The sequence below is a fragment of the Schistocerca americana genome, chromosome 4 (genome assembly GCF_021461395.2).
Source record: "Schistocerca americana isolate TAMUIC-IGC-003095 chromosome 4, iqSchAmer2.1, whole genome shotgun sequence".
NCBI classification, from domain to species: domain Eukaryota; kingdom Metazoa; phylum Arthropoda; class Insecta; order Orthoptera; family Acrididae; genus Schistocerca; species Schistocerca americana.
Genome location: NC_060122.1, coordinates 789,109,796 through 789,135,887, shown reverse-complemented (window position 1 = coordinate 789,135,887; position 26,092 = coordinate 789,109,796). Strand labels below are relative to the sequence as shown.

The following is a 26,092-nucleotide window of genomic DNA, read 5'->3' as shown; positions in this document are numbered from 1 at the left end:
ATTTCCCTCTGTTTTCCGAAACGGAACTTTCGTATCCCAATTTGATAGTGCACAATTTTTTCTAAGAAAGTATTCTGCGCATACAGGAAAATGGGAGTATGATTCCGCCAATGTGTTCCTCGACTGTGCTTGGCGTTGGACGGAAGTGCGGATAGAGATGAGCCAGGCCGCCTGTGTGTGTGTGGAGCTTCCAGGCAGTGGCGCTCTCCAACGACGATGGACCACCGGCCCTTCAGAGCCGCTCACCCCTCGTCTTGAAGCTGCCAGACTGTATGCGCTTAATGGGCCCGTTCGCTGCCGCCGGCACTTCGCCGAGCAGCCAGAAGGTCCTCATTACGCCCTTGCCCTGCAAAAATAATGGTACGCTTAATTACCGGATCAACATGTGTCGGCAGCTATTTGCGCTGTTCTGAAGCAATATAGAGCAGTTAGAAGTGGATTATAACATCGTATCTTACAAGAGTCTCTTTCTAAGATTTTGCAAACGACGACTAGAATAGACTGAAGAGATGTGACGCTACCATTTTTTCTAAAACTGTTAAGAAACTGGTCGAGTACTTAATCTCCAGCGGCTTTTGAAAAATATAGTACAGTGGAAAAGTTGCAATTGTGCGAAGATATTCGTTTAACTACACCACTGGCCATTAAAATTGCTACACCATGACGATGACGTGCTACAGACGCGAAATTTAACCGAGAGGAAGAAGATGCTGTGATACGCAAATGATTAGCTTTTCAGAGCATTCGCACAAGGTTGGCACCGGTGGCGACACTTACAACGTGTTGTCATGAGGAAAGTATCCAACCGATTTCTCATACACAAACAGCAATTGACCGGCGTTGCCTGGTGAAACGTTGTTGTGATGCCTTGTGTAAGGAGGAGAAATGCGTACCGTCACGTTTCCGACTTTGATAAAGGTCGGATTGAAGCCTATCCCGATTGCGGTTTATAGTATCGCGACATTGCTGCTCGCGTTGGTCGAGATCCAATGACTGTTAGCAGAATATGGAATCGGTGGGTTCAGGAGGGTAATATCTAACACCGTGCTGGATCCCAACGGCCTCGTATCACTAGCATTCGAGATGACAGGCATCTTATCCGCATGACTGTAACGGATCGTACAGCCACGTCTCGATCCCTGAGTCAACAGAAGGGGACGTTTGCAATACAACAACCATCTGCAAGAACAGTTCGATAACGTTTGCAGCAGCAAACCGCTCGGAGACCATGCATGCGGTTACCCTTGACGCTGCATCACAGACAGGAGCATGATGGTCGCATCCGTGTTTGGCGAAATCGCGGTGAACACACATTGGAAGCGTGTATTCGTCATCGCCTTATTGGCGTATCACCCGGCTGCAACTGGCTCGTCACAATACGCCAGTCACTACTCTTGATGAACTGTGGTATCGTGTTGAAGCTGCCTGGGCAGCTGTATCTGTACACGCCATCCCAGCTCTGTTTGATTCAATGCACAGGCGTATCAAGGCCGTTATTATGGCCAGAAGTGATTGTTCTGGGTACTGATTTCTCAGGATCTATGCACCCAAATTGCTTGAAAATGTTATCACATGTCAGTTTTAGTATAATATATTTGTGCAATGAATACCCGTTTATCATCTGCATTTCTTCTTGGAATAGCAATTTTAGTACCCAGTAGTGTAAGATTTTGCAAACGACGACTAGAATACACTGAAGAGGTGTGACGTTAACAATCCCTCTAAAACTGTTAAGAAACAACCGAGCGAGGTGGCGCAGTGGTTAGCACACTGGACTCGCATTCGGGAGGACTACGGTTCAATCCCGTGTTCGGCCATCCTGATTTAGGTTTTCCGTGATTTCCCTAAATCGCTCCAGGCAAATGCCGGGATGGTTCCTTAGAAAGGGCACGGCCGATTTCCTTCCCCATCCTTCCCAAATCCGAGCTTGTGCTCCGTCTCTAATGACCTCGTTGTCGACGGGACGTTAAACAGTAATCTCCTCCCATCTCCTCCTGTTAAGAAACTGGTCGAGCCGATTATTTACAGCGGCTTTTCAAAAAAATAGTGGAGTGGAAAAAAGTTGCAATTAGGCGAGGTTAGTCGTTTAACTACTTTTTCACGATTGCCGTAAAGGGCCAAATCAAGTACAATGTATCAGGAAATTTTATTTGCAAATTGCGAATCTAAATTGACTTCAGCTGTACTGTTCACTGGTGACACACAGAAATTTCTGCTAGGTGTTGTGTGACATCCTCCTCTAGCTTTACTTTTCCTCAACAGTAGTTGTCGATAACAATATTAGTTTTCGAGGTTCGGACGGGTCAGTATTATCTCAATTGCTCTTCTGAAAACATTCATGTAAATTTATACATACTATGTTATATTTAAAAAATTTATGAAAAGGAATTACTTCATCAAATATTTTAGTTTCTATATTGTATTCTGAAGGTGGTAGGGGTAAAATACAGGGAGCGAAAGACTATTTACAATTTCTACAGAAACCAGAAGGCAGTTATAAGAGTCGACGGACATGAAAGGGAAGCAATGGTTGGGAAGGGAGTGAGACAGGGTTGTAGCCTCTCCCCGATGTTATTCAGTCTGTATATTGAGCAAGAAGTAAAGGAAACAAAAGAAAAATTCGGAGTAGGTATTAAAATCCACGGAGAAGAAATAAAAACTTTGAGGTTCGCCGATGACATTGTAATTCTGTCAGAGACAGCGAAGGAATGGACAGTGTCTTGAAAGGAGGATATAAGTTGAATATAAACAAAAGCAAAACGACGATAATGGAATGTAGTCGAATTAATTCGGGCGATGCTCAGGGAATTAGATTAGAAATGAGACAGTTAAAGTAGTAAAAGAAATTTGCTATTTGGGGAGCAAAATAACTGATGATGGCCGAAGTAGAGAGGATGTATAATTTAGACTGGCAACGGCAAGGAAAGCGTTTCTGAAGACGAGAAATTTGTTAATATCGAATATAGATTTAAGTGCCAGGAAGTCGTTTCTGATAGTATTTGTATGGAGTGTAGCCATGTATGGAAGTGAAACATGGACGATAAATAGTGTGGACAAGAAGAGAATAGAAGCTTTCGAAATGTGGTGCTACAGAAGAATGCTGAAGATAAGGTGGGTAGATCACGTAACTAATGAGGAGGTATTGAATAGGATTGGGGAGAAGAGAAGTTTGTGGCACAACTTGACTAGAAGAAGGGATCGGTTGGTAGAACATGTTCTGAGGCATCAAGGAATCACAAATTTAGCATTGGAGGGCAGCGTGGAGGGTAAAAATCGTAGAGGGAGACCAAGAGATGAATACACTAAGCAGATTCAGAAGGATGTAGGTTGCAGTAGGTACTGGGAGATGAAGAAGCTTGCACAGGATAGAGTGGCATGGAGAGCTGCATCAAACCAGTCTCTGGACTGAGGGCCACAGAAACAACATCTTATAATCAATAAGCACAAGTTCTGAAAGCACAGTTAAAATTATTTTTTTATAAACATTTGAAATTACGAATTATTATGCATTTAAGATTTCTATTATTAATTAATCAATGCTGTAATATTTACCATGTTTACTTTCTGGGTTCATTTATGAAATAATAATCGAAATTAATAATGTAACGAAAACTACTGGAATTCGTTTGTTAAGAAAAATTGTAAACACGTTGGAAGATTGTTATTTCCGCAGAATGTGGGAGTCAGAACCTTGTATCTTATGCGATGTGATGTATTTTCGTATAATTGGTGCGAACAATGTAATTTCCACTTTATTAATGTGAACAATCAAAATAGTGTATGGTTTATCAACATGTGAGAAAGTCAGTGGAAAATATATTTAAGTAAAAAATTCTGCAACAACAATCTTCCAATTTACTTAGTTCGAACCAACCGTGAGGAGCTGAATTTAGATTTTTAGCTTCAAGAATCATACTCCTGGACAAGAAGAACTGGTGCCATCTCAAATGACAAGCTAAGTAAACTTGAAAGTTTATTGTAATCTTAGCTTCTCTCGAATCTCCATAAAAGATTTCGCTTATTAATTACTTGGATTGGGCATTGTTTAATGTGGACAATACATGGAAGAAAGAAGGAGGTGGAAGATTACGCAGTCCTCGATTCGAACCGAAATTTTCAGCTTTGTGAGCTGTCGCTTTAAGCGTTTCGGCTACCAATGCACGCCTCCAGGACCCACCCAAATCTCCGTATCTCACTCTCTTCCGTACAACCTAACGATCGCACACACATTATATATTCCCGCAGCGGGGAGGAACATTCATTGTTATCGTAGATTAACCCAGCGAGGCATAAAATACTTATTACTTTATTGTACAACGTCTGTGTTTACAATTCACATTATACACTGTTCGTTCAGACGTGTATTCATCAGTGGTGCGCGCAATACAGTTGAGAAGGATCGACATGTCAGATTATTAGGGCGTTAGGCTAATGTAAGACGGCAGTACATTCGGTTTTGCATGAACTGATCTGTTCCCTAGAGATTTTGCACAGTGTGTGCTGAGATCATTCCACACTTGTGTCCATTACTGTAAGGAAGTGCTCAAAATATTCGACTGGTCGAATTATTATTAACACATTTTGTCACAATCACAAATTTCAGACAAATTTTTTCTTCCGCGTATCCTGGATCGGAAGCATACTTTAACGATGTTTTCTACCAAGTGATCAGTTACTGAAGGTATCGCAGTCTTTGATTAGCTGACAAGGGACCTCTTCTGTGAGTTGTAGCGGTAACCAATGGGGGGTGAGTGCATCGACGTGTTTCTCTGTGAGCACGCTGTTTGAACCACAGAAAGCTTTCCACTCTTGCCTGGGATTCCTGTCGGCAGTTCCGGGAGCTGCAGCACTGCTGTGGACGTGCAATGAACTAACTTGCATCGATGTTGTTTTCTGTTCGTCATTCTGAAGCCACGATTAACAAATGTATGGTAAGATTCGAGCTTACATTGTGCAGCCAGGCTTAAAATTGTTTGCAAGATTTTCAGATATGTAATGTGCATTTCCTTAGATTCAAACTAAACGATCCTCGTCCAGGGAGGTGCATATTTTCAAGGCATACGGTACAGAATTGAGATTTCAGTGGTCCAGCCAAAGAGTGGGTTTGTTCCAATCATCACACTCCAGTTTAGTTAAATATTTCCATCATTTCCCAACGTATATAGAATTACTTGTTGTTCAGTTCTTTCGCTCGTGGTGGTCCAGCACGATACGTGTTTCATGCTCGGGTAATTGTATGCATTCTTGTATCGATGATCCTGTTTGAAATGAAATAATTATCAACTGAATTTCGGCTTCTGAGATTTATTCACATTCCTGTTAATTTCGTTTAATGGGTTATATAGTGTAATCTGCATTTAACTGCGCCATGAACCATTAAACGTTCTCTGCAATCAGCAGGAGCACTAGTCAAAGTCATGTAGTGTTGCAGTCAGTATACGCACTCCAAGACACGCAATCAGCAAAACGCTTTTGCCATTCCTTGCGTGTCTTAAGGGTCAGGAGGTAAGTAATAATACCAGGAGCTGGCAGTTTATCACATTATGCTAGACATAACAGTTATGCATTTTAAATTTAGCTTTCTCGCCAGAAAGCGTTTAGTTTGACAGTCTGAGCCACGTATGGTCATTGCAGATGATTCGACTCTAAAGTGGGTTATTCACACGTTCATAAAATAAGATAATGGGCTTGTTGGAAGTGAGAGTGATCATAAAACTCACTTACATATTCTTTTAAGTCCACTACCTTTCCATTTCGCAAAGTAAGCACTGACCGCCATTAAATACACTACTGGCCATTAAAATTGCTACACCACGAAGATAACGTGCGACAAACGTGAAATTTAACCGACAGGAAGAAAATGCTGCGATATGCAAATGATTAGCTTTTCAGAGCATTCACACAAGGTTGGCGCCGATGGCGACACCTTCAACGTGGTGACATGAGGAAAGTATCTAACCGATTTCTCATACACAAACAGCAGTTGACCGGCGTTGCCTGGTGAAACGTTGTTGTGATGCTTCGTGTAAGGAGGAGAAATGCGTGCCATCACGTTTCCGACTTTGATAAAGGTCTGATTGTAGGCTATCCGCGATTGCTGTTTATCGTATCGCGACATTCCTGCTCGCGTTGGTCGAGATCCAGTGACTGTTAGCAGAATATGGAATGAAATCGGTGGGTTCAGGAGGGTAATACGGAACGCCGTGCTGGATCCCAACGGCCTCGTATCACTAGCAGTCGAGGTGACACATATCTTATCCGCATGGCTGTAAGGGATCGTGCAGCCACGTCTCGATCCCTGATTCAACAGATGGAGACGTTATCAAGACAATAACCATATGCACGAACAGTCCTACGACGTTTGCAACAGCATGCACTATCAGCTCGGAGACCATGGCTGCGGTTACCCTTGATGCTGCATCACAGATAGGAGCGCCTGCGATGGTGTACTCAACAACAAACATGGGTGCACGAATGACAAAACGTCACTTTTTCGGATGAATCCAGGTTCTGTTTACAGCATCACGATGGTCGCATCCGTGTATGGGGTGCCATTGGTTACACGTCTCGGTCACCTCTTGTTCGCATTGACGGCACTGTGAACAATGGACGTTGCATTTCAGATGTGTTACGACCCGTGGCTCTACTCTTCATTCGATCCCTGCAAAACCCTACATTTCAGCAGGATAATGCACGGCCGCATGTTGCAGGTTCTGTACGGGCATTTCTGGATACAAAAAATGTTCGACGGCTGCCCTGGCCAGCACATTCTACAGATCTCTCACCAACTGAAAACGTCTGATCAATGGTGGCCGAGCAACTGGCTCGTCACAATACGCCAGTCACTACTCTTGATGAACTGTGGTATCGTGTTGAAGCTGCATGGGCAGCTGTAACTGTACACGCCATCCAAGCTCTGTTTGACTCAATGTCCAGGGGTATCAAGGCCGTTATTACGGCCAGAAGTGGTTGTTCTCGGTACCGATTTCTCAGGATCTATGGATCCAAATTGCGTGAAAATGTGATGACATGTCAGTTCTAGTATAATATATTTGTCCAATGAATACCCGTTTATCATCTGCATTTCTTCTTGGTGTAGCAATTTTAATGGCTAGTAATGTATATGTAAACTTCGTCCAAACCGGTCTCGGAAGACCATAAGAGTACGAACCGACCGCCGTATCATCCTCAACCCATATCCGCCACTGCAGGCAGATATGGAGGGATGTGTTGATGATTACAGCGCTCTCCTTGCCGTTTCCAGTTTCCGGCGGAGCGGCTACTCCTCAATCAGTGAGCTCCTCAATTTGCCTCACAAGTGCTGACTGCACCCCACTTGCCAACAGCGCTCGACAGACCGGGTGGCCATCCATCTAGGTGCTAGCCAAGCCTACAGCGCCTAACTACGGTTATCTGACGAGAAGTGATCCCAACTTTATGCACAAAAGGAATTTCATTCATGGCATTTTTATGAAGACATGTACTCTAGGACAAAAGGAAAAACAGCGATGCACCAGGAAGAAGTTTTTCCAATCGGTCACAAACTGATATTCATACCGGTATCGACAAAGAATAAAAAATTGTAAACTTTGAAACGTGTGACCAGCCCAGTTTCACCGGGCAGTTGGTAAGGATAGTAAACAGAGGACACGTCGATACCAGGGAATAAATCGCCAGATATTTCAACAGGAGAAAAGCCAGTATTCAACGATGTTGGGGGCTATGAACCATGCCCGAACATAGCGTCAAGAATGAAGGGCCCGACCTAATGAGACAACGGAACGTGAGGAGTGAGGATCTATCAATAGTCAGAGAGACACTCCGAGACCTGGATTCGTGATTACCACTGATCCAACGTGCAGCTGGTGCTTCAGCGAGCGCATGCACAATTAACAGGAGGCTCATCGGAAGAAATATTAGCTCACGGTGATCTTCGCGCACTTCCGTTGACATCAACAAGCCCGTTTGTAGTGATTTTGGCTCATTCGGACTGGAATCCCAATGAATGGAGTTGAATTGTCCCTAGCAATGGGCCTCACTTCGAACTGAGCCGCGATAACTAGTGAAGACGTGTCTGGAGAAACCCAGGACAGCCGGCCGGTGTGGCCGAGCGGTTCTAGGCGCTTCAGTCTGGAACCGCGCGACCACTACGGTCGCAGGTTCGAATCCTGCTTCGGGCATGGATGTGTGTAATGTCCTTAGATTAGTTAGGTTTAAGTAGTTTTACGTTATAGGCGTCTGATGACCTTAGATGTTGATTCCCATAGCCCTCACAGCCATTTTAACCATTTGAAACCCAGGACAGCGGTTGGACACTGTTGCCCTCCGTATGGTCCGACAGCCGGCAGTGACTGTCTGGGGTGCCATTTCTGTCCATAACAGGACGCCTGTGGTTGTCATCCGCGGCACACTTACATCGCAGCGGTATGTCGACCGTATTCTCGTCCCACTTTTGATGTACTTATTGGCAAGCCATCCTGGGCTTATATTTCAGCAAGGTAATGCCCTACCTTGGCCAGCGAGGTCACCAGATTTCTTCTTATTTGAGAAGGTTTGGAACAGTGCAGCCAGGACCCAATTACCAGCTCCGGATTTTGTAGATTTAACGCACCAACTGGAAAAAGCGCGGCACGATATCCCTCAGGAGAAAATGGAAATGAGCGTTTGGCGTCATTGGCCGGGAGGCCCCTCGCGGGGCAGGTCTGGCCGCCTTGGGGTAGGTCTTACTATATTCGACGCCACACTGGGCGACCTCCGGGCCAGATGGGGATGAAATGATTATGAAGACAGCACAACACCCAGTCCCACAGCGGAGAAAATCCCCGACCCAGCCGGGAATCGAACCCGGGCCCGTAGGACGGCAATCCGTCACGCTGACTACTCAGCTATAAGGGCGGGCATTCCTCAGGAGGACATCTAACAATCTTAGCTGTAAGTCCCAAGCCGGTTAAATGTTTGCATAAGGGCTAGTGGTGGACCCACACGTTATTGACTTGGTCAAATTGTAAAACTCTTTATCGTGAATAAACCATTCAGTTTTTCAGGAACTTTAATAATTTGTTTCTCTGTACGTGTACATCACATCTACCGATTTCCGTCCTATTTGGACAATACCTTCGTTGCGGTCTTTTTTATTTTTGTTTTTAATATTTTTTTGCCTTTGCATGTATTCAGATAAGAAACGTGGGTTAGTTCCCAGAAATTAGGCACAATGTGCCCGAAGCTCATACCGCACTGGTGTTCATTGTTGTAAAGAAATATTCCACATATTAGTCTGATGAAATACCAAATCCGCATACTACATTCTAATATTAGAGACTTAAACACATTACTAACAGTCAGATACTGAGTAACAATCCGCTGTTTGAGTGTTATTAGACGAACAAAAATATACAAAATCTTTTCATTAGGGAAAATTTTTCACGAAATCAATAACTTATTTCCTCGGTAACACCAGGCTTGTCGTAGCCATTGATCTAAAAGATCAAAGAACGATCCATGCTGAATGGTGCCTATGAATTAGTTTGCCTCAGGTCATCGCTCAATTCAGGAAGAACAAACGTAAACTTTGCATCATTCTTCGTCGTCACATCTCATTGATTGATTGACTAGAGAAACTGCGAATTAATGTCTTACAACCCTATTTATAGTTGGAGATTTTATAGTGATCCATTATTTTAAATAAACCTTTGGTGGACAGCTCTTCAAGAATATTTGGGATCCTCTCAGAACTACGTTTTCCAGGTCCCCACATCAGGACTGAGACAATGTTCACAGAACTGGTTTGAGGACATGCAAACGCGTGTTAATTAAAAAAAAACTATTTAGAACCAATAAAAAGATTTGTGCTAAAAATTATTTTCCATTTTTAATGTAAAAACTTTAAAGGCAGCCTTCATATTGCTACGTCATGTTCTTCAGACGATATGCCGTTGCCTCTTCCCAGCCCTATAGCTACCTCCCGTACTGAGTTAGGGGTGGGATGTAGCTTAAAATGGAGTATAACCTTAGCACTTCCTGCTTACAGAGATTAGTGCAAGGAAATGATTCGTCATTACTGATAAATATACGGAAATTAATCGCTAGCAATTTTATGTTCGCGAACATGGTATTGTCATGAAATAACTTTTACATGGCTGGAGTTAGCTAACTTGAAGAGTGAAAACATATCATAAGAAATATCACTGACATTATGCTATTCAAATGCGAAACAAAGGTTTTTGTACTGTCCACATGTCACTACATCTACAATGCATAAGCACTGTGAACTGCATAGCAGAGGCTATGATGCAACAGAGGACAACAGTTACGCTTGTTTCCTTATTTCTTATCAAGGATAAAGTTTTTTTTCTCGCATATTGAGTCAAAATACCATAAACTGTAGACTATCTTTATCAGTTATTCCAGTTTATTGAACTGTAACTGGAATTATGTCATCTTAAACATGAGAATGAATGAAAATCTTACCGTTAAACAGTTGTGGAATATTGTCTAATTCAGTGTTTAGGTTGACCTTTGTGTTAACAGACGATGTCTCAGATGTTTTGTGGCATGGTTTATTAATTTTATTACTTATCACTGCAACAAGGGCACTGTGAATTTTCCTGCATTGCTGTCAACATTAAGGATACCGTTTTTGCATTCAAAAAATTAGAATAAATTTGACAGGATCAGATTTGCATATCATTCATAGTTTAGCGCGGAACAATAACGGTGCGACCAGAGCAATGTGGCTTTTGCGATGTCGCTGGCAGAGAACAAACATGCTACTTTGCAATGCATGAGGATGTCCATACTAATTATAGTGAATCCTATTACACCAGTGTATTGTGCAGAGAGTAACACACGCACTATTGACTCTTCTGAGCTGTTCACTCAAGCTGAACATTCGTATGGATTCAATTCCGTGTGTGGATTCTACAAAAGCTCAGATTCCTACAACTCTCACCGAACATTTTCAGCAGCAACCAGTTGCTAAATAATTTCCTTAAATCCTTACAACTTGAACTGAGTCGTTTCAGATGCTGTCAATTGCTATTTAATTTTATGATCAAATCATACATACATACATTTATGCGTAAGAATTTCTTTGCAGCACTTCGATTTGTTAAGTATTCTGCAGCCTGATTTGTCTAGTAGTCTTCTCGTCAGCTTGTCTAACACGAGTACCAAAGTGAAACGACCTGTTAGGTGCGTTACATTTCCGGATGCGTAAGAGAGAGAAGGCGTCACTGCTCATACTGACCACTTATTAAATATGGCAATAGCGGATAGCTCTTGATTCCAAATATTTAACGATTTGTTAAGTAGAGGAAGATGATAATATTTAATACACTGCTAGGCATTAAAATTGCTACACCACGAAGATGACGTGCTACAGACGCGAAATTTAACCGACAGGAAGAAGATGCTGTGATATGCAAATGATTAGCTTTTCAGAGCATTCACACAAGGATGGCGCCGGTGGCCACACCTACAACGTGCTGACATGAGAAAAGTTTCCAACCGATTTCTCATACACAAACAGCAGTTGACACGTTGCCTGGTGAAACATTGTTGCGATGGCTCGTGCAAGGAGGAGAAATGCGTACCATCACGTTTCCGACTTTGATAAAGGTCGGATTGAAGCTTAGCGCGGTTGCGGTTTATAGTATCGCGACATTGCTGCTCACGTTGGTCGATATCCAATGACTGTTAGCAGAATATGGAATCGGTGGGTTCAGGAAGGTAATACGGAACGCCGTGCTGGATCCCAACGGCCTCGTATCAGTGGCATTCGAGATGACAGGCATCCTATCCGCCTGACTGTAACGGATCGTGCAGTCACGTGTAGATCCCTGAGTCAACAGATGGGGTCGTTTGCAAGACAACAACCATCTGCACGAACAGTTCGACGACGTTTGCAGCAGCAAACTGTTCGGAGACCATGGCTGCGGTTACCCTTGACGCTGAATCACAGACAGGAGCGCCTGCGATGGTGTACTCAACGACAAACCTAGGTGCACCAATGGAAAAACGTCATTTTTCGGATGAATCCAGGTTCTGTTCACAGCATCATGATGGTCGCATCCGTGTTTGGCGACATCGCGGTGAACACACATTGGAAGCGTGTATTCGTCATCGGGAGACTGGCGTATCACCCGGCGTGATGGTATGGGTGCCATTGGTTACACGTCGCGGTCACCTCTTGTTCGCACTGACTGCAGTTTGAACAGTGGACGTTACATTTCAGATGTATTACGACCCGTGGCTCTATCCTTCATTCGATCCCTGCAAAACACTACATTTCAGCAGGACAATGCACGGCCGCATGTCGCAAGTCCTGTACGGGCCTTTCTGGATACAGAAAATGTTCAACTGCTGCCCTGGCCAGCACATTCTCCAGATGTCTCCCCAATTGAAAACGTCTGGTCAATAGTGGCCGAGCAACTGGCTCGTCACAATACGTCAGTCACTGCATGGGCAGCTGTACCTGTATACGCCATCCAAGTTCTGTTTGACTCAATGCCCAGGCGTCTCAAGGCCGTTATTACGGTCAGAAGTGGTTGTTGTGGGTACTGATTTTTCTGGATCTATGCACCCAAATTGCGTGAAAATGTAATCACATGTCAGTTCTAGTATAATATATTTGTCCAATGAATACCCGTTTCTCATTTGCATTTATTCTTGGTGTAGCAAGTTTAATATCCAGTAGTGTATGTAGGTGCGTGAGAAACAGCGAACTGTAATCGAGTTTCTGATTCGAAGATTTCGTCTCCACATGGAGCACCATCTCCTTCAGCATGACAGGGCCAGACCACACACGACTGCAGCGACATCTGCAGCAATCCAACGCCTTCTGGTTCACTGCCATCGATCGTCCACCGTACAGTCCCGACTCGGCCCTCTCCCATTTCTTAAAGAACATCTTCGAGGATTTCAATTTGATAGTGATGAAACGGTGTAAGCAGAAGTGAAGTTGTGGCTCCGTCAACCGCGTCAAACATTCCACAGTGACGATATCAAGAAATTGGTCTCTCGTTGTGAGAAATGTGTACGCCGGGAAGGTGAAATTTCTGGAAACAAATGGGTATGGCTTAATTTGAGCCGGAACGGCGTTCCGACACCACCAAGTAATTATTTTTCAACTCACGGGAAGAAGTCGGCACCGGAGACTCGACCTTGTATACGTGCATTAAGCCGCAACATAACGGTAATTTGCTGCTTCACCGGCATAAGTGAACGTGAAAATGGATGACCAACTTGGCCCGATGGTCAGGGGAGTCGGGCGAGGTACTGCGATGTGTGTTTTGTTTTTGCTAACTCTTCGAGAAGCTGGATTTGTCCGGGACCCATATAGGCTGTCAATCATCCATCGCTAAATGCTCTACAGTAAGTAATTATCAGTACTGGACATGCATCACCGTGCAGTTACAATGAAACTGTTGCGGCTGGCAGCAGTTGAAATCACGACGTCGTAGTGGCCAAGACAACCAAGTTGTGTCGAAAGTATCAAGCAGTACTAGGAAGTCAGGTGTCACAGCTAGGGGACAGACACGGTAGCACCTGTTGTTTGTGTGAAATCTTGTAGTTTTACTGCTTCGATTATAAGCAATTATGTTTCGAAAACCTGCATTTCAAAACAGTGTTTTACAGAAAGTGATTTCCTCTTGTTAGTTCTATCATAAGTTTTAAAAAACTGGAATATTTGATTTTATTGGGAGGGAGTGTGTGGTGGAAGAGATGCCTTCCGGCACCTAAAATTTTGGAAATGAAGCACTGCAAATACGTAGACATGAACAAAAAGGTGGATAATGTTAATAAAGTTTGTTTTATTTAAAACTTTTCAAAAAGAAAGAAGGCTTTCTGAATATACACTCCTGGAAATTGAAATAAGAACACCGTGAATTCATTGTCCCAGGAAGGGGAAACTTTATTGACACATTCCTGGGGTCAGATACATCACATGATCACACTGACAGAACCACAGGCACATAACAACAGGCAACAGAGCATGCACAATGTCGGCACTAGTACAGTGTATATCCACCTTTCGCAGCAATGCAGGCTGCTATTCTCCCATGGAGACGATCGTAGAGATGCTGGATGTAGTCCTGTGGAACGGCTTGCCATGCCATTTTCACCTGGCGCCTCAGTTGGACCAGCGTTCGTGCTGGACGTGCAGACCGCGTGAGACGACGCTTCATCCAGTCCCAAACATGCTCAATGGGGGACAGATCCGGAGATCTTGCTGGCCAGGGTAGTTGACTTACACCTTCTAGAGCACGTTGGGTGGCACGGGATACATGCGGACGTGCATTGTCCTGTTGGAACAGCAAGTTCCCTTGCCGGTCTAGGAATGGTAGAACGATGGGTTCGATGACGGTTTGGATGTACCGTGCACGGCCAGTGTAGGAGATCGCTCCCCACACCATGATGCCGGGTGTTGGCCCTGTGTGCCTCAGTCGTATGCAGTCCTGATTGTGGCGCTCACCTGCACGGCGCCAAACACGCATACGACCATCATTGGCACCAAGGCAGAAGCGACTCTCATCGCTGAAGACGACACGTCTCCATTCGTCCCTCCATTCACGCCTGTCGCGACACCACTGGAGGCGGGCTGCACGATGTTGGGGCGTGAGCGGAAGACGGCCTAACGGTGTGCGGGACCGTAGCCCAGCTTCATGGAGACGGTTGCGAATGGTCCTCGCCGATACCCCAGGAGCAACAGTGTCCTTAATTTGCTGGGAAGTGGCGGTGCGGTCCCCTACGGCACTGCGTAGGATCCTACGGTCTTGGCGTGCATCCGTGCGTCGCTGCGGTCCGGTCCCAGGTCGACGGGCACGTGCACCTTCCGCCGACCACTGGCGACAACATCGATGTACTGTGGAGACCTCACGCCCCACGTGTTGAGCAATTCGGCGGTACGTCCACCCGGCCTCCCGCATACCCACTATACGCCCTCGCTCAAAGTCCGTCAACTGCACATACGGTTCACGTCCACGCTGTCGCGGCATGCTACCAGTGTTAAAGACTGCGATGGAGCTCCGTATGCCACGGCAAACTGGCTGACACCGACGGCGGCGGTGCACAAATGCTGCGCAGCTAGCGCCATTCGACGGCCAACACCGCGGTTCCTGGTGTGTCCGCTGTGCCGTGCGTGTGATCATTGCTTGTACAGCCCTCTCGCAGTGTCCGGAGCAAGTATGGTGGGTCTGACACACCGGTGTCAATGTGTTCTTTTTTCCATTTCCAGGAGTGTATTAGTGTGCGTAGCATACTTACACGAGGTAATTATGAAATCCTTGAAAGACTTTAAAACATCAATGTATGTAAATATCTACACATCACGTCTACTTTGGAAAATCGCAGACAGGGGTCCCACCTATAGTATTTGCTGAAATGGCAACGAACCAGTCATAGACAGCATTTTGTATGCTAGAATCTGACCGTGGGCACTCAGTAGTGCGTATGCAAAGAGCTTTCTGTGGCATATTTCCCAAAACACTACCAGTTTGCAACAACATATAGTGAAGTGGTACAACAAATTCGAGGATGATGATTGTTAGTGCAATCCAAAGCCGGCCGGCGTGGCTGAGCGGTTCTAGGCGCACCAGTCTGGAAACGCGAGACCGCTCCGGTCGCAGGTTCGAATCCTGCCTCGGGCATGGATGTTTGTAATGTGCCTAGGTTAGTTAAGTTTAACTAGTTCTAAGTTCTATGGGACTGATGACGTCAGCAGTTAAGTACCATAGTGCTCAGAGCCATTTGAACCATTTTTTGCAATCCAATACGTTCTGGCCGACAGAGCGTACCAAAACAGTAAGCGAGGGACGTGTTGTTGGGAAGTCCTACAAAGTCAATCTATTCCCTCAGCCAGCAGTGTGAAAAATCCTTGGTATGCGATAAAGAGTGAAGTCGTACAAAAGCGGCTTCTGCAACCCATAAGCCGTGATGACAAATGATTCCGTTTTCATTTCTGCTTTGAGGTGCAGAACTACCTTCAATACGACGAATTCGCACGCAAATATTGAGTGTCAAATCCACTTTTCATGTTTCCGAAAAGAACTGACAAAATACACGTTTACGGAGGATAGAGAATCAACGTGTGTAACTGTTGATCACGGCCAGGATTCTGAGAAAGTTAAGGGAGGACGTGCACTAAAATGCAAAGAAAATGTCACATTTAGTTCTATCTATTATTCATTGGTACTACTGATTGACAATACTTTCCTATAGTTTGGTAATCCAAATCGCATCCTAAGTTCCATAAAAGAGAATTGAAAGCACAATGTGCTCATCGTGTCGCGCCCACCTGCCGAAGAGACTCTTCAATATTACTTTTCTTAGTAGCTATGTAATTAGAATTTCTGAGCACTTCATTAAAGCAAACTTACTACTTTTCTTGTACGTCATCTGTGATAGCTGGATAGTCTCCTGGGAAATATAGGCAATCGTAATCTCTGTTTACCAAATTTGATTATTTATTTTCGTTATTTGAATAACTTGGTCGTTGTCTTTGTTCTGAGTGTTACTCATTCTACGAAAACTAAAAGTCATTACGAAGATGTGCAAGAAACGCGTGCGTGGTTTATAAAATACCAGGCAAAGCCGGTAGTGGGAACGAGGTAATGTCTGACGAGACTACGTGATTTAAACATATGACGTTGCCACCCAGGAGCTCTCGACGGAAGGTATCAATGTGTAAATACTTGTAACAACAGTGATGAATGTCAAAACAGCACTGGATACAGGTTGACTGACACTGGGTTGTCCCCCATTCCAGTGAAATTGCCATATGTCTGTAAGAAATGGGCTCCAGCAATATGGAATGGCAAGGAAGCAGCAAGCTCAGCTTAAATTGGCACTTGCTCAGAACTAACATTACCATTATACGGGTACACTTCTCTACAAAAGATAGAACCATGACTTTCGGCATGCACTTCGCAGTATGTACAACAAACATATACACATGGGTAAATTTTAATATCACTCCTGTAGGCCAAGATATAGAATACAGGGTGATTCAAAAAGAATATCACAACTTTAAAAATGTGTATTTAATGAAAGAAACATAATATAACCTTCTGTTGTACATCATTACAAAGAGTATTTAAAAAGGTTTTTTTTTTCACTCAAAAACAAGTTCAGAGATGTTCAATATGCCCCCCTCCAGACACTCGAGCAATATCAACCCGATACTCCAACTCGTTCCACACACTCTGTAGCATATTAGGCGTAACAGTTTGGATAGCTGCTGGGAGAGGTGGCCGAAACACCATATCCTTAACATACCCCCATAAGAAAAAATCGCAGGGGTTAAGATCAGGGCTTCTTGGAGGCCAGTGATGAAGTGCTCTGTCACGGGCTGCCTGGCGGCCGATCCATCGCCTCGGGTAGTTGACGTTCAGGTTTCATAACTAACCTTTTTCGTAGGACTCTCCATACAGTTGATTGTGGAATTTGCAGCTCTCTGCTAGCTCTGCGAGTCGATTTTCCTGGGCTGCGAACAAATGCTTGCTGGATGCGTGCTACATTTTCATCACTCGTTCTCGGCCGTCCAGAACTTTTCCCTTTGCACAAACACCCATTCTCTGTAAACTGTTTATACCAACATTTAATACACCACCTATCAGGAGGTTTAACACCATACTTCGTTCGAAATGCATGCTGAACAACTGTCGTCGATTCACTTCTGCCGTACTCAATAACACAAAAAGCTTTCTGTTGAGCGGTCGCCATCTTAGCATCAACTGACGCTGACGCCTAGTCAACAGCGCCGCAAGCGAACAAATGTATAGCTAAATGAAACTTTATAGCTCCCTTAATTCGCCGACAGATAGTGCTTAGCTCTGCCTTTTGTCGTTGCATAGTTTTAAATTCCTAAAGTTGTGGTATTCTTTTTGAATCACCCTGTACTATCATATCTTTTTAGCTACCAAAATGAATTAAATATAAAAATTCATTAAATATCAAGGGATGAAAATGCTTTTGTGGATTTGTTTCTGCACATATTGAGGTTACACTGCAAAATTTGGAAGATGATTTGGTGAAAAACTTTTGAGAAAACGGGAGCTTTGTAAATCATGGGGTTAAAATATCATGTCCGCTACTTAGTATCATATTAAATAATACTTCTTATACTCACATGCGAAAACATGTAACTTTGTCTCTTTTTCTCGTAAAACTTAGAAGGGAATAATCAACAACGGAATATTCTAATTCCACAGAACAAAGGGAAAGAATAAACAGTACGCAAATAATTAACGCCTTTGCCGGCGACTGCTTTACTGTGCATAACTGTTTATTTATTTTGTCTGTCTTACCACTCCCACAATATTTAAAAATTTGAGAACAACCTACTGAACTATTGTCAACCTTAGTACAAAATTTGTCACGTACCTCAAAAATTGTGATTATGGTGAATGATTATATTATGTACTTTTATTTTGTTTACGTCCTGCCACGTGTTCCGCGCCGTGTCCAACTAGCTAGTTTATGAGCCTCCGTTCTTCACTGAGACAGGTGTCAGTGGTATCCCCTATTACGAAATGCAGCTACTGCAGCTCATGTCACAACTTGAAAAATACATTAGGGATTTCACCTTTCACCAAGATGATGCCCCTTCTCTTTTCCAGAGTCGTGCACAAGATTACCAGAATGAGACGTCGCCTCGTTACTGGATAGGCGATGCTACCTGTGCTGAACGGGTACTCACCGCATTGCAGCAACTGTTCTTTCCGCCACTACTGATATGCTGGGACGGTTAGGAGTGCAATTGGACTACCGATCAGATGTGTGCCGCGTGACCAACAATGGGCACGTAGCCTATTATAAAATAACTGTTAGAGTTTGTCTTCCACACACTGTATCACTTGTTACTTTACTCTTGGCCACTTGTCTTTACTGATATTATGAAATGTTTCATGGACTTCGTAATTTCCCAGCATTGCATCGCGAACCACTACAGCACTAAATAATGTCTTTGACTAAACCAATGGTACAGCTGTATCACAGTGTACAAGAACACAACGCAGCTAAGGGCCCTAAATGAGATACTGTGACTGCTTTGGGTCAACTGAAAATGTGTCTATTGGTGGTTCGCTGGGAGATCGGGAACTGAGTGAAGGGAAGAGATTTGTAAATAATGTCCTATTGGGAAGCTCTAGGATGTTGCGGACTGTATGCAAGCAAGAACAAATGCTGAAGAATTGACTGTAAAAAAAAAAAAAAAACCTACCTGTTAATATTACGACAATTAGAAGAATAAGGATGTTAATGTTGTTGTTGTGATCTTCAGTCCTGAGACTGGTTTGATGCAGCTCTCCATACTACTCTATCCTGTGCAAGCTTCTTCATCTCCCAGTACCTACTGCAACCTACATCCTTCTGAATCTGCTTAGTGTATTCATCACTTGGTCTCCCCCTACGATTTTTACCCTCAACACTGCCCTCCAATACTAAATTGGTGATCCCTTGATGTCTCAGAACATGTCCTACCAACCGATCCCTTCTTCTGGTCAAGTTGTGCCACAAACTTCTCTTCTCCCCAATCCTACTCAATACTTCCTCATTAGTTATGTGATCTACCCATCTAATCTTCAGCATTCTTCTGCAGCACCACATTTCTAAAGCTTCTATTCTCTTCTTGTCCAAACTATTTACCGTCCATATTTCACTTCCATACATGGCTACACTCGATACTTTCAGAAATGACTTCCTGACACTTAAATCTATACTCGATGCTAACAAATTTCTCTTCTTCAGAAACGCTTTCCTTGCCATTGCCAGTCTACATTTGATATCCTCTCTACTTCGACCATGATCAGTTATTTTGCTCCCCAAATAGCAAAACTCCTTTACTACTTTAAGTGTCTCATTTCCTAATCTAATACCCTCAACATCACCCGACTTAATTCGACTACATTCCATTATCCTCGTTTTGCTTTTGTTGATGTTCATCTTATATCCTCCCTTCAAGACACCATCCATTCCGTTCAACTGCTCTTCCAAGTCCTTTGCTGTCTCTGACAGAATTACAATGTCATCGGCGAACCTCAATGTTTTTATTTCTTCTCCATGGATTTTAATACCTACTCCGAATTTTTCTTTTGTTTCCTTTACTGCTTGCTCAATATACAGATTGAATAACATCGGGGAGAGGCTACAACCCTGTCTTACTCCCTTCCCAACCACTGCTTCCCTTTCTTGTCTCTCGACTCTTATAACTGCGATCTGGTTTCTGTACAAATTGTAAATAGCCTTTCGCTCAATGTATTTTACCCCTGCCCCCATTAGAATTTGAAAGAGAGTATTCCAGTCAACATTGTCAAAAGCTTTCTCTAAGTCTACAAATGCTAGAAACGTAGGTTTGCCTTTCCTTAATCTTTCTTCTAAGATAAGTAGTAAGGTCAGTATTGCCTCACGTGTTCCTGTATTTCTACGGAATCCAAACTGATCTTCCCCAACGTCGGCTTCTACTAGTTTTTCCATTCGTCTGTAAAGAATTCGAGTTAGTATTTTGCAGCTGTGACTTATTAAACTGATTGTTCGGTAATTTTCACATCTGTCAACACCTGCTTTCTTCTTGAAGTCTGAAGGTATTTCGCCTGTTTCATACATCTTGCTCACCTGATGGTAGAGTTTTGTCAGGACTGGCTCTCCCAAGGCCGTCAGTAGTTCCAATGGAATGTTGTCTACTCCGGGGGCCTTGTTTCGACTCAGGTCTTTCAGTGCTCTGTCAAACTCTTCACGCAGTATCGTATCTCCCATTTCATCTTCATCTACATCCTCTTCCATTTCCATAATATTGTCCTCAAGTGCATCGCCCTTGTATAGACCCTCTATATACTCCTTCCACCTTTCTGCTTTCCCTTCTTTGCTTAGAACTGGGTTTCCATCTGAGCTCTTGATGTTCATACAAGTGGTTCTCTCATCTCCAAAGGTCTCTTTAATTTTCCTGTAGGCAGTATCTATCTTACCCCTAGTGAGATAAGCCTCTACATCCTTACATTTGTCCTCTAGCCATCGCTGCTTAGCCATTTTGCACTTCCTGTCGATCTCATTTTTTAGACGTTTGTACTCCTTTTTGCCTGCTTCATTTACTGCATTTTTATATTTTCTTCTTTCATCAATTAAATTCAATATTTCTTCTGTTACCCAAGGATTTCTACTAGCCTTCGTCTTTTTACCTACTTGATCCTCTGCTGCCTTCACTACTTCATCCCTCAAAGCTACCCATTCTTCTTCTACTGTATTTCTTTCCCCCATTCCTGTCAATTGTTCCCTTATACTCTCCCTGAAACTCTCTACAACCTATGGTTCTTTCAGTTTATCCAGGTCCCATCTCCTTAAATTCCCACCTTTTTGCAGTTTCTTCAGTTTTAATCTACAGGTCATAACCAATAGATTGTGGTCAGTGTCCACATCTGCCCCTGGAAATGTCTTACAATTTAAAACCTGGTTCCTAAATCTCTGTCTTACCATTATATAATTTATCTGATACCTTTTAGTATCTCCAGGGTTCTTCCAAGTATACAATCTTCTATCATGATTCTTAAACCAAGTGTTAGCTATGATTAAGTTGTGCTCTGTGCAAAATTCTACCAGGTGGCTTCCTCTTTCATTTCTTAGCCCCAATCCATATTCACCTACAACGTTTCCTTCTCTCCCTTTTCCTACACTCGAATTCCAGTCAAGGATGTTAATATTGAGCAAAAAATATGTTTCTAAAATTTTACTCATTTAGCAAGTTTTTTGAAACCTCTTTAACAACCTTTATGGAAATTGGAGATATCTCGCAAGTTATCCAGAACCAAGACAGATAGCCAGTTTCTACCGAAATAAATGATTACTTCTATAGCAAATGACACGTAAGAAGGTCGGATTATTGGAGGGGAGTCACTTAATGGAGACGTCCGGCTGAGGTATAAAACTTGTCGTACCGTGACACACGTACACAAAATGATTTATGCTGCGGTATGTGTGCTGACATATTCGCCGAAAAAGCTGACGAACAACGTGTACAGGCTGTGGAACGCAGAATATCAAGGTCAGCCACATCGGCTTTCCTCGCCTAGAGAAACGAGGCAATTGTTCTCCAGGAACAACTGAAGTTAGAGGACGGGCTGTTATACTGTCCTGGAATTGCAAACTAAACGTAAGTAACAAAAATACCTTCTTGGTCGAATTTTCGTCATAATTGGTCAAAAGATAATTTCTTGTCCACCATATTGGATTAGCTATTGGCGATTTTGAAAATTTGGCTACAGATGTGTGTTCAGCGACATCATAAATATATAATAACATGTAGCCTTTAAGCAAATTGAACTAATAGTACATATAAAAAGTTTTCCGTAAACTTCAAACAGGTTTCTCTCGAGAACTGCGTGAAGCATGAAATTGAAACGTTTCAACTTATGAATTTCTATCTTTGACCATCGAAAAGTGAACACTTACACCTATAATATATGAAATTTGTTAATATTAATTGTTTTTCGGAAAGCGATAAAAAGTGAAACAAACCACCAAAAATCGAACTCAAATTTCGACTTAACACCTAATCGTTAAATTTAAGGTTATTTCATTGTAGTTAAGTATAAGCTCCCAAGAATTTAATGTAGTATCGACTGATGTTATCCATTTTTTGATTTCATATAAGTCCTGAAGGGCTACACTGTACGCACTCAGGGCACTTGAAACTCGCAGGCCCTTGATCAAGCCATGATTTCAGGCGCCATTTTGTGTTCCGTTTTGTATTGAAAATCTAAAACAAAGTTCAAAGTATGATCAATCATGATCCCTAAACAGATCCTTTGTATGTCTTTTCAGTGTCTCAAAGAAGTTTCTAAACTCTGCCTATTTTTTGCTCGTTTGAATGAGAACTTGGCCTTAAGCATCGAAAGCAGACTCAAAAGCTTCAAAAGCTCACCTTCTGTGCCCGTTAACTACATGCACAGCGATCAAGATACCAATGTAACTTAGAAAGAGAATTTATCTTCGAAGTCTAACAACAAAAAGTATCTCAATATGCAAAAAGCGTACACTCGAAGGAATAACATTTATTCGTTGTCAGGATTTAATATCTACAGCACTGGAATAATGAATGATTGTTTTGTTCAAATGGGACGTAAATGGAAATGTACATTATGCGGCTAATTTTACAGTAAGTACAAAATAATTCAATTTTCAAATAAAAGTCAAATATTAATAACAGTACGACAAAAGTACTGATTTGTAACGACGCATGCCAAGTGAAGACGCTGAAATCAACAGCCTGTGTCTTAGTGGTTGTGTATAAAAATAGTGTAGTGCCCCCAAAGCCGGTAATAACAGTTGTGAAATAATCTGGATGATTTTATTAGTAAAATAAAAGAATGACAATAACACACTCTCAGCTCCAATGTAATAATGGTGCCTTTTGACTGTAATGATTTTTATCATAGCGGTAATGCTTGCTATTTGTGTTTCAGTACTAAATGGAGACTATTGTGTGCATTATAAAAATGTCATCAGGTTTGTGACGCATCTGAAGCAAAATATACACCAGCAAAATTCACATTTGTTATGATTACATCTTTGTGCCGGCGAAATGAAGTGTGCGACACAGTAAGAAAAATATCGTACATGTTAGAGGTATAGCAAAATTTACAAAATAATGAATGAAGATTGATACCCGATAATTAAGTAGGTACCATATTTTAATGTAATTAAGAAAGTTACGTAAACAACTCCTGTCCATACATTTTGTTAGTGCGCGGAAGCTGTAACAAATATGTATGAACCGGAGTTGGCCCCCAGGCGAATTGTACGAATCGGTTAGATTCTTTTGTAAAAGATTTTAATTGGGCTGAAATTTATGCTCAGCGAATAACACCATTTGCATGTGCACCTTTCGAATTTCACGTGCAAAAACAGTTACCACTCTACAACTCGGGACTGGAACGAGTTTGATGGTTCATATTTGGATCACCGGTGTATCAGATCTTCGTGTAAGATAAGTTTTAAGCGTTTGAGAAAATCTTGCTTCATTTGCTTTTCACAGGCAAAAACACATTTTTTTTTTTTTTTTTTTTTTTTTTTTTTGAGATTCTTGAAGCGCATCATTTCTGCATTTTAAACTTGTAGTTACGATTTCAAACTTAGCACAAAGTTAGATAAATGGAAAAAGTCAAAACTATTAACTTTTATCATATACTCATTCGAGATACGATGGTTTAAAGTCGAGCTAAACGTCGCATGTAAATTTCGTTCTTACGTGAACTGAATGCGCGGAAACGGTTTAAAGTGAATTACAGAAGTAAAAAATGCATTCTTACGTCAAAATTGGAAATTTGCCTTCAAAAATCTAGCTTCATTTGGATTTTATGTACAAAAGCACGTTTCTTGTTAGTTTTTTTACGCGGACCACTTCTGTGTTTCAGAGTTGTGCGAATTGGTTCAAATTCACAGAAATGCCTTGCAGTTTAATCGCTGCATTTGGACGTAATTAAAAATGGTTATCACAGTTGATTGTTTCATTTTTCATACGTTAAAGATTTTAAACATAAGTGGCTTAAAATTATCGAAAAATCTTTGGACTCGCAAAACCGATGATGTACCAAAGCAGAATTAAGTCCAGCCCTATACAAAATGATGTTACACTGTTTAATCGACCATTTTAAGTTTTATCGATGACCACGCAGAAAATTACTCTAACCTGAAATTTGCTATAAAAATATCTCTATAAAAATATCTCTCTGAAAAAAGGTCATCTTGTTTTTAGCCAAAAGAAAATGTTCCACCACTTTTTCTCGTAGAAAATTTATTTGCGCAAAAATCAAGTTTGAGTTCATCAACTTTCGTACAGCACTGAAAAGTTGATTCCATTTTGTCGTGTATACATTGTTTCTCACATCTCTTGTTGACCATACGGGTACTATATTCGGACTGGTTGATGCCACTTTTAGTGCCAAAATTATTCACGTGAGTTTTTCTAGCTGAGGTTTCTTAATTTTCAGTTGTTATTATTGAATACATCAAATAAACAATTACAAATATTTTAAGGTAAGATATAATAACAACATGTAAGCTGTTCAATAGTTTACTGTTTGTTGCGCTACTCAGTATACCGCAAACCCACGCACAAGGACCGTTGTTTGCACCGGGATTCGAACCACCACCCACAATAGAAGCGGGGTGTTATCAAGACGTTAGCGCACAGAGCTAGAAATATTTGTGAACCTGAGTTTCTCAACGCTGAGATGGAATATCTCCACAATGCACTAATGAAGAACGGATATTCGTCCGCCGAAATAAAACGTGCGTTGAGACAGCCACGCAGAAATCATAGTGACGTACAGGCTACTGCTAAATCTAAGGTTTTCCTGCCGTTTGTTAAAAATGTAACGGAAAGAAAAGGGAGGATTTTGACGAAGTGGAATATTACTGTAATTTACAAGCCCACCAAGAAGATACAGGAATACCTTAAGCCTGCCAAGGACGCTCGTAAACCACTGGAAAAAGCTGGAGTGTATTGGACCACATGCAGCTGTGGAGATGTTTATGTGGGTACCACTAAAAGAACTGTTTCGAAACGTTTGGAAGATCACAAGGGCAATTGTAGAAGAGGGGAAACGGAACGATCACCTGTTGCGGGGCATGCTTTCCAGCCAGGTAACCACCATATTCGTCTCGAGGAGACGCAAGTAATAGCGGCCACAACCGGATACTACGAAAGGCTCTACAGGGAGGCAATCAAAATCGCCAAACACCCTAGTAATTTCAATCGAAAGGAGGACGGCGTGAAATTAAATGGCATATGTATGCCGGTGTTGAAGAAGATGTGTACCATCCGTCCACCACTGGGTGATGGCAACGGCGATCGACGGCAACGGACAGCGGCCAATTGCACTGACGTTTTCAAAACAGGTGACGTCACGCCGCGGCGCGGGAGCGCGCAGACACGGAATTTAGCGGCAGTCAGTAGCGAGCCAGTGGGTGTGTTGGACCTTCCATCGAGCTACAGACCCTCTTGAAGATGTACTCCGCAGACGGGGACGAAACGATGGGAACTAACACAGAATTCATCAACCGACCACGGCATAACAGCCCGGATAATTACAATGGACACAGT

The 26,092-nt window shown here is 42.5% G+C and overlaps 1 protein-coding gene across 1 annotated transcript in view; it reads right to left on the bottom strand.

Moving 5' to 3' along the window:
- Nucleotides 1-232: 232 nt before the first annotated feature.
- LOC124613802 (atrial natriuretic peptide receptor 1-like) overlaps nt 233-26,092 on the bottom strand; it is a 459,276-nt gene continuing 433,416 nt past the window's right edge. The window contains exon 20 of the mRNA XM_047142525.1: nt 233-346. Coding sequence (XP_046998481.1) covers nt 233-346 — 114 coding nt within the window. The remainder of the gene's footprint in view (nt 347-26,092) is intronic.